This window comes from Raphanus sativus, chromosome 9 (genome assembly GCF_000801105.2).
Source record: "Raphanus sativus cultivar WK10039 chromosome 9, ASM80110v3, whole genome shotgun sequence".
NCBI lineage: Eukaryota > Viridiplantae > Streptophyta > Magnoliopsida > Brassicales > Brassicaceae > Raphanus > Raphanus sativus.
Window position 1 is genome coordinate 6,599,279 of NC_079519.1, and position 10,554 is coordinate 6,609,832.

Below are 10,554 nucleotides of genomic sequence, written 5' to 3' on the forward strand. Positions count from 1 at the left end.
TCCATTTTACTTTGTAATAATAGTTTCATTTCAGTATTAATAAAATTAAGCTCCATATATATAACTCTTTTCATGGGGTTCAAAATGAGAAGTGATAACAAAATAAATAGCTGAGAACAATAAACCAAATGTTTTTAATTATGGGCTTACCCTAGGCCCATAGAGATCCGAACACTTACAAAACATCTCTGTTTATTATATCCAGATAGTTCGGAAAGACACACGTCGCTTCGTTCAGCACCCATGTGTCAAAGAATCGTAAGACGTGACAACACGTGTAATGAGACGGCCTTTAAACCCTTACTCGTGAAACAAGTCCTCATCCTCTCTCGGTCGTTCGTCGGTGGTATCACTTTCGTTCATCGTTTTGCCGAAGCACAAGAGATTGAATGAACATGGAAGGCGCAAATAGAACTCTACTGGTCGCGAGAAAGAAACCCAAGAGAAAAATAAGCAAAAGACTTGTCAGGAGTATCGCCACCTACCTCAAGTCCGATGCATACTTGTATGCTCCTCCGTTTTCCGATTTGTCACCCCTCCCGCCGAAGATACATACGCTTCCACCGTGTCACTCCGAGTCTTCCAAGGCTGAAGACTTACCTTGTGCAGGTAATGTAAGATGGTCCTTGAGTTATTATTGTAGATTGTATAATGTGATGTTGATATGGTAGGACAATAACTGTTGATGGGTATCATCAATATTATGAATCTTTTATATGTACAGACCGATGATCTCACTTGGTAATTAGCCTAAAAATGTCAGAATTTTGTAACTAGGCAGAGAGAGTATAAAAACAACCACCGTAGTGTTAGTCTATAGATAGGAGGTATATATAAAATTCTGCATTGGCTCTTAGATAGATTAGACTGTGGAGCAGACCGAAAATCACGAACTTGGCTACGATGGAAGATAGCAGGAATCCCAGGTCAGACATTGCAGAGCATACATTGCATAACGGAAGGATCAGCTCTTCTAAACGATCACTTGTCATCTTAGACGGACAACGAACTGAAGTAAGCCGTTAAACTGGTCTTTCACCACCCTTTTCCTCTCTTACAGGTATGTTGTTCGATTACCCCAGTCATGTTATGTTAATGGAACTTTATACATATATAGGACTACTGCTTAGTAACACTCATAGTCTAATCATTCCCCAGTGAGACTTCTAGTGAAATATTTTATGTTCTGAAGACATATAAGCTTAGACTAGGATAAGACCTATGTAATTTCTCCAAATTTTGTTCCGCATCTAACTAGATAAAGCTGCTTGTCAAAAATTCTGTCAAGGCTAATGAGAGTAGCACTAAATTTTTTTTTCGTTGTTTATATGACAGAAGAAAAGACCGAAGCCAGATCCAAGGAGAGTTCCAATCGAGTGAATGTGTAAACATAATAATCAATGTAAGCATTGTAAAATCCAAATTTAATTAATTAGATGCAATATCACAACAGTTCTGAGGAGAGGAAAAGAAGAAGAATGGTTTTATTGTGTGATTTAGACCGGTTTTTTTTTTTTTTTTGTTTTTTCCTTTAAATTTTCTTTTATTTATAAACTAAATCCAACCTTACAAAACTAGTCCAACAGGACAAAGAAGCTAAACACAAACTAAAAATGAGTAAACCACGATGAGAGAAGCGATATTGGAGGAGCACGACCTGTAGCACGACGAGTAATAATATCCAACTTGGCTCTAATCTGGAGGGAGATGTCTGCAACCAGAGCAGAAGCTGGGCGAGTGTTATCAGAATGTATTCTTGTGTTCCTCTCTTTCCAAATGAAGTAAAGGGAAGCTTGGAACGCAAGCTTGATGATTAAGGCCATATTAGCACAAGGCGATGGCCGTTTGACCCAACGAAGCGCAGCTTCAAAGGATGGAGGAGGAGTTAAATGACATCGAGAGTAGAAGTAAGACCAGACCTGAGAGCTGTAGTTACAATCGAAGAACAGGTGCTGGTGAGACTATGTATCTTGATTGCACAGGACACACATATTTGGAACTTGAAGGCCCCATGAGAGCATTCTGTCTCGAGTTGGTAATCTGTTCCGAGCCGAAACCCAAGTAAGGAAAGCATGCTTAGGTATCCTACCTTTGAACCAGACCGCCTCATACCAATCCACCTCTGGTGCCTGATTATACAGATGATTCCACGTTCTAGAGGTGGAGAAGGTTTCAGTAGGTACCCCGTCTCCTAACCTCCATAAATATTTATCATCTTGATCAGAGTTTATGATAGGTTGGGAAGGAGGGAGACACTGCTTGAGCATCAATAGAACAGGATTCCTACTCCTTGAGCGCGCAGTTCTCCAATCCCCATGAGAAAAAGCGTCTCCAACCATTGTGTATTGACTGATTCCTGAGATCCTGGGACCACTCTCACCAACTATATCTATAAGAGGACCCAACAAAGTCCAATTATCCTCCCAGAAGCTTGCTGTAGTACCCGACCCTACATCACAAACCACAAATTGCCTCGCATCCACTCTGAGAGAGCACAAAGCTTTTCAAACCCAACTGTCACTCTGAGCAGGAACAAGAGACCAGAAGTTTTGATTACCTATAAGGTGTATCCTTACCCACGAGCGGTTTTTGTTGATAAGCTTTTTAGGAAGTGATCTATGAATGAGGATGACAAAGATGTGTTCTGTCTGAACATATTGCCATGTTTTGTTTTGTTTTTTTTTCTGACTAAAACATATTGCCATGTTGCCCTGTCTTTTCATGAGTCGTTGTATGTCAAGGAAACTGGAAGTTTGATTTTGGAACAGATGATTTTAAATATATATATATATATAACTAATCAGAGTAGTGCATTTTTTTTAATTCAAGAAACTTTAAACCGAAACCATAATTTTTTTGGAGCACAGCAAAAAAATCGATTGTTAGATCTCATTTTTGCAACTGAACCTGGTACATCTATCTTTAGGCCATCTCTAATCCAATCCTAAAAGTACCCAATTCTAAAATGCTATGATTTTACACTATATTTCTTCAATCCAACACTAAAAATTACACTTGGTACAAACTATAATTTTGAACAAAATGCAAATTTTATTGCTGGGTTGGAGAGATTTAATGTGAAAATCAGGATAAATTAATTAGGGTAAATTATATTAAAATGGTGTTTTGGGTTTGAGTTGGAAAATAACATTTTCTTTTGTATTGAAATCACACTAAATAATGTGATTTTGATACTAAAATAGTGTTATTTACTGGAAATACTTTTAAGCGAAGGTTTACCAACATATTTACGAGGTCCAGCTTACAATTGATATTGATCTACCAAACACACATCAAGTGGAAACTAACATTTTTGAAGATAGAATATAGCTTTCTATTCTTAGATTCTGTTACAAAAAAAAATTCTTAGATTTTGAATGGAAAAAACGGATGTAGCAGTACAAGTGTGGTGGTACAAATGTGGTTCAAGCGGATCTAACGGTTTAAAATATATGTTTGAGTGGTGAAAGTGAATAAAACGGTCCAAAATACTGTAAAAAAATAAAAATAAAAATGTTATATTATTTATTATTTTCATAGTTAAAAGTATTTTTAATAATTTATAAATGTAATAAAATTAAATTTTTATTCACATTATAATATTTGTATAAGTGTTATTTATAAAATTTTATTAAATTAATTTTTTTTTTTTGTTTCTTGTCATAAAAACATTCATTTAGTATGTAGTCATGTTATTTAGTTTTAAATACATTATAAAATATCGATTTATTATAAATTAAAATAATATAATATATAAAGACACTTGTACTACTCCAAATTTAATATAATATATAAAGACACTTGTACTACTCCAAATTTAAAAGTGTTTATTAGTGGTTCTTACTAAATACATAAAAATAGTTTATACTATTATTTGTCTTATGTAAATACTAAAACCATCTCTAATAGTTCACTTTATTTTTTTTAATAGAATAACTGTATAATATAGTTGGATTATATTCTAATAATAATCTGTTTTAGAGTAAAAAGTAAAGTGATAAACAAAAATATTATAGCATATTGCAAAAATTGAATTACTATATATATATATATATATATTTTAAATACTAAATAAATTATAAAATATTTTTGTTTTTCAAATAGTAATAAAAAGTAGATAATGGATATATGTTAGTTTAAATAAAAAACTATTTAACATTAACAAATCATGATATTTCAAATAGATTTTTTTAAAAAGTTTGGACTGTCTATTATACTTCATTTGTCTTGTAAAAACAGCCTCCATTTATTTTGGCTAAAAGACAAAAAAAGTTTTGATACACTAATGTATTTTTTCATAAAATTGACATGTTTAAATAATTTTGCTGAATGAGATTAAGAAGTGGATGATCTACTAGAGGTTTATGACACACCATTTATTTCATCTTCCATTCATTGCTTTAAAGCATTAACAACCATATATAATGAGTGAGTTTCTCAAAAATATTATTTTAATTAATTTTATATTTTATATTTTGTTAATAATAAATGAACCATTCACTTACAAGTCTAACATACATGTTCAAATATGTGCTCTCAAAACCAAATGAGCTGCTTTTGGCAGAGAAGTGACCCTCTCACTTACTTTTTAATTAGTTATCATTACTTTTATTCTAAGAATATGTTTGAGAACATACTGATGCTGATGCTCTTATCTTCTAAAGAGTTGAATCTAAAACAGTAGGATCCAGAAGTGATTTTGTGAAAATGGTGAAAAGGACCGAAGCTGGAGAAGAGGAAAGGGTTACAAGTAATAATCGTGTGCACGTGTGATTCATTCAATTTCAGTGTCCCACATCGCAGACCCACCCTTCCCATCTGTCAACTCCACACACGCATGCAAGAAGGCTTTGTACTACTTTTATATTATGGGTTCGAATGGAAGGGTAGAACAAAGTCAGTTCTTCCGCACAAACAGTTCTTCCACATTTAAATCACCATTCACGTTTTTTCTGTTTTAAAATACAGTTAGCGGAAAATCTGCATACAGTTTAATATTTTTCATCTTTTTATGGAAAAAGCGAGAGATCTAACATTTGATGGTGTTTGCGGGAGATCTGCAAATATTCAATTTTAAAATATTTTATTTGTTTTAATAAATACAATACTTTCATTATATTTTACTCACAACTTTATTAATACTAAAACTATCATTGATTATGTATTTATCTTCTATTTTCGTTATATAATTTTACATTTATTTAAATTATTATATTTACATAATGTGTGTTTAATTATATGTATTATGCAAATATAGTAATATAATTTAAATATATATACTAGTGAAAGATAATATATATATATATATATATATATATATATATCATTAATTTTAATATTTTCATAGTTGTAGTAACATGGATTTGGTGGAAGATTTATTTTGTTTATGTACTTTTTATATTATGTGTTTTGATATATTTTATTATAGTTTTTATTATTCAAACTTTTAATTTATTTTATTTGAACTATTTTTATCAATAAAAATTATAATAATTGTTTGATCTGCCAGCATGATCCATTTGATTTGCATCTCTCCTGCACGATTCGCTTGATCTGCACTTGTCCAGCTTGATCTGCATGATCTGCTTGTACTGCTTTTACTATTCAAAACCTATGTATGCGTTGCGTGTATGCATTACATTATTCATTACTGCAATCAAAATCAGAGTAACATCAGATCTGTCAATGTTACAAAGTCCCAGTCTAGCTAGTTTTGAAATTATGCAAAGCTAGTAGGCAGAGTAATCTGAATAGATAGGAAATATATCTATCTATTATAGCATCTCCGACTCATTATTATTTTCACCTCTATAACAATATCTAGAAGTAAAATTGCTCCAACTCACCTCTATTTCTTCCTCTATCATGGAGATCTCTATTTTCCTCTATTTATGGAAGAAGAAATAACATTAATCTATTTTTACTCTATAAAATAAGGATTTCTATTTAAAAGAAACACATTGGAGTATATCTCACATCTATTATATAGTTTCTCTATTTTAGAAGTGGAAATAGCAAAATACACTGGAGATAATCTTAGACGATTTCCAACTCATCTCTATAATAGCAATCTCTATTTGTAAACTAAAAAAATAGAAGAATGTTATTTCTTCCTCTACAAATAGATGAAAAAGAGATCTATATTTAAATGCTATTATAGAAGTGAAAATAGCATTCATTTATTTATAGAGACAAATATAGCATTCCTCTATTATAGAGAAACACATTGGAGCAAAAACCTCATCTCTATTTTTTCCTATATTTTATAGAGATCTCTATTATAGAGATAGGGGTGGGCACTTTAACCGATACCCGAAGTGGCATCCGAACCCGACCCAAAAAACCCGAACCAAAATCTGAACCGAAGTAGTAAAATATCCGAATGGATACTAAATTAGGAGAGATTGGATATCCGAACCCGAACGGGTAATACCCGAACCCGAATTGATATCCGAAAATAACCAAACATATGTATATTTACCCTTATTTTTCTAGTTTACACCTCTCATTTTATTTAAAATATTTATATTGATGTTACACATACTTTAATGTCATATAGTATATATATAATTATGAAGAAAATAATTTGATATTCATTTAAAATGCATGTCAAACTTTTTATTTCATGTATTAACAAAAGTTACATCCAAAGTTTAAATATAATAGCCAAATTAATATTTTTTTTTGAAATTTTATCTCCATATCTATTAATCATTCAATCTATAAAAAATAAAAAAATCAGTTAACTGAAATCTATATTTTTAAATATAAGAAACTTAAAAAATTGAAAATTTTATTTTTATTTCTTCTAAAATCTAAATATCCGAACCCGATCCAAAATATCCGAACCCGAACTAAAAATACCCGAACCCGACCCGAAGTACAAAAATACCCGAACGGGTTCTATATCCCTATACCGAAATACCCGAAAATCCGAAATATCCGATCCGAACCCGAACGGGTACCCGAACGCCGACCCCTATATAGAGATGAGTTGGAGATGCTCTTAGTACACTAACGGATCTTAAAGCATGGACTCATATCCGCATTAAATGAATAGAATAATAATGTGAATTAGTTTTGCGTATCAGAAAGATCGAACCTAAAACATATTAGTATTCTAGATCTGTCCACTGCCACTTGACCACAAACCCGTTATATTCCCCTATTATATTACACAATACAGGAATATGCCATGGTTAGGGGTCGAGCCTGAGCTGGCTTCGACTACAAGCTAGTCAAGCGTGTACTTGGAGTGATTTAACAATTTTTTTTATCAAAAGGAGAAATTTAACAATTTAAGGGTCAAAATTTTGACAAAAATACTTGTGATTCTACTGGTTGTTCTTTTTTTTCCTACTGGTTGTTGCATTACTTGACATGTTCGAAGGTCACCGATTCAATTTTATATGAACGGATTTTGAACTTTTTTCAAAAACTAATAAATAACCGACCAAAAACATTTTCTGTTTGGAGGCCCAAGAAAGTTAAGACCGGCTGTGGATCGATTCAGAATTTTTCGAGAGTTCTAAAATAATTTAGTGAAGAACTTAATACAAATTTCTTTTGATAATTTGGAAGCTTTATGTTTATAGATTTTTTTACTCACTAGGACATTTTTTGTCTTATGAATTACTCAGTAAGATACTTCATACTTGCCACACACATTATGGTTGTTGAAAGTCCTTCATGTCCTTATTTCTTACTAGACCACACTAACCTAGCCAAAGACAAATAACCATAGTTCTCTTTTTTTAATTAAAATTCATTTTCTGTCTCAAAACAAAACACGCCATTTCATAGATCCAGTTTCACTTTCCCAATTTCAAAACCTTATTTTTGTTTGCTAAGTTGTGATTTGACTCCCTTTCGATTCACGCCGGTGTTTGGCCACACGCCGGTAGCCTATTCTCCCTTCTCCTCCTCATCGTGGAATGTCGCCGGTGAGCCAGGCCATGGATTCCGAGCTCAAAAGTGTCGTGGATGTTGTGGAGGTGAAGAAGGAACTCGATCTCGTGCCTTCAAGTCTGCAACTTTTCACGTCTTGACATATGTACTCCCTTGAATGTGAAGCCACAGTGACTGAACAGATCAAGTAAGCTTCTTTTCAAATTTTCTCTGTTGTATGTCTTATGTAAGAAGCTTTATTATTTGATAAAGTTTGTGTTTTTCTGGGTTTGTTCCTCTGTTTCTTGTTCACCACAGCCACCATCTCAATGTTCTCCATCCTCAAGTCCACCTCCATCGTATCCACCACCACCTTTGTATCATGTCTTATGTAAGAAGCTTTATTATTTGATAAAGTTTGTGTTTTTCCCTTGATTACTCTGTTGATAAAGTTCTTTTCTTTTCTCTGTTGAGCAAGTTTGTTTTATTTATTTTCTTGAAGTTTTGTGGATGATGTGGTGTTTGCTGACTTTGATGTATATGGCTGTTGTATTAGCTTCTTGTTGCGTATATGGAGGTGATCCTTACCAGTTTCATGAGTAAAAGACGAAACCTTGTTGAGACATCGTAATTGGAACATCTGGTGGCATCAAGGTATGTCTTAAACCAAATAATTCGTTTTTTTTGTTTGTTTATGGACTCTCTTGACATTGTATTGTTATTCATTGTAGGATCATACTGAAAGACGAAACCTTGACTTGACTAATCTATAATTTCATGTTGTGGATGTTTTTTTTTAACATGAATTCATGTTTCTTCTCTTGTCCAAATAAGTCATTGTCCACAATAGTTTCTTGATGTTCTATCAGTTATCCACATCCACAAATGGCAACAGTGAACTTTCGTCCACATCCACAAATAACAACTATTTTCAGTATCCAACAAACATGTATACACATATGTATATCAGAGAGACTGTTTCAATACGGTAACTCATAGACATATTGTCTTTTGTCAAGGTTCAAATACTCAAAAAACGATCTTAGTTAATTTAGTTAATATGAAACCACATTTCTCAAATCAACACTAAGTCATGTTCAATTTTTGTATACATTTACGGTGTCCATGTCCACAATTTTTTCATATTCAAATTACAAAAATATACCAAAATAGATCTTAAAATGTAGAGAACAAAAAGACATAATTTATGATAACAAATTTATTTATTTATATATTTTAAATATGTTAAAATAATCACATAAAGAAATAGAAGAGATTGATAAAAAATATATTGTTATAATCACTAATTCAAGTCAACAATCGACTAACTCAAGAGGAGGGGTACGCGGGTAATAACAAAGGGGGTGAAATGGTGAGAAGTGTGCCTCATGTAGAAAGTGACTTATCATGTCAAAAAAAAGAAAATTGTGTCCCTTGGAGTAAGTCACTCATGTTTATATATCATTTCTTAAAATTTTGTAGGTCGTACAATATTTCACTTTTACATGTGCACATGAACGATCATGCACATGGTCCCAAGAAAACGGAGATTATTGTATTATGGGGGTTAGAGATATAGACGTGGACATAGCACACGTGTATGTACGCTCGCAAGATCGTAATCTCATATTATTATTATGAATGTGAGTGAGAAAGAGAGCGTGGAAACAACTCAGCCAAGAAAAAGACGTAATATGTCTTTTTATATGTAAAAGAGACATGCATGCATGGGCTTCACTTCACCCACCCTCTTCTCCTTTACAAACACGGCCGTATACGGCAGTTTTTGAATATGGTCATTATTAATAGAGTTATTAAGATCTAGGAAACTTTAAAACTAGCTAGATTTTGAAGAGCGGGATTTATTCCTTAAAAAAAAAATTATAAGAGATAAAGATATATGTATAAACGCACCTGGTTCAAGTATCTATTAACCCAATCGTTCCAGTTTGCTTAAGTTTTAAACCAAACTAAAATACCAAAATGATTTTAATTAGATTAATTATGTATACTAATAATATTAAATTTAATATATGCAAGCATTTAACCTAAATAACTAAATATAATTTATATATTTTACTTTAAATAAATAGAATAAACGCAACTAAACGGCAAAACCGAAATGATTTTATTTAGATTAATTATGTATACTAAATATTAAATTTAATATATTTAAGCATTTAACTTAAAACCTAAATATAATTTACACATAAAATTATCTATGATATTTATATTAGATTTGAAGATAATAACATAAGATTATTGGATTACATCTTCTACGATTTAATTGTGATGTTTAACTTTATATTTAAATATTAAAATAATGATTTCGTATCAAATGATTATTTGCTTATGTTTTTATAAATTATATTTTTGTAATTGAACTATAAAAAAATCAATTCAAATGAATTGACTCGAATGAACTGAACAAACACAAACAATATATTATTGTTTATAATTATATGCATAATTATTTGAAAAATTAAAATTAAAAATTAAAATTAAATATATTAATTATTTTGTGTATTTTCAGATAAAATATGATAGTTTGTATAGAAATACTCAAAAAATCGTGTCTAATGAGTAATTTTAGTTATTTTTGGTACATTTGGGTAGTTTGGATACAAAATATCCGAACCGAATTGGGTAATATAGTTACTTTGAGTA

General features: G+C 31.6%; 1 protein-coding gene and 1 long non-coding RNA gene across 2 annotated transcripts; both read left to right on the forward strand.

Moving 5' to 3' along the window:
* Positions 1-267: 267 nt before the first annotated feature.
* LOC108826384 (uncharacterized) lies at positions 268-1,060 on the forward strand. Its single transcript, XM_056994686.1, has 2 exons — positions 268-609; positions 911-1,060. Exons 1-2 carry the CDS (start codon positions 390-392, stop codon positions 1,024-1,026), a joined length of 336 nt encoding a protein of 111 aa, XP_056850666.1. The 5' UTR covers positions 268-389; the 3' UTR covers positions 1,027-1,060.
* A 271-nt stretch (positions 1,061-1,331) lies between these two features.
* Positions 1,332-2,813, forward strand: LOC130499870 (uncharacterized). Its single transcript, XR_008938726.1, has 2 exons — positions 1,332-1,402; positions 1,579-2,813. It is a non-coding gene; the product is annotated as an uncharacterized LOC130499870 (long non-coding RNA).
* The last annotated feature ends 7,741 nt before the right edge of the window (positions 2,814-10,554 follow it).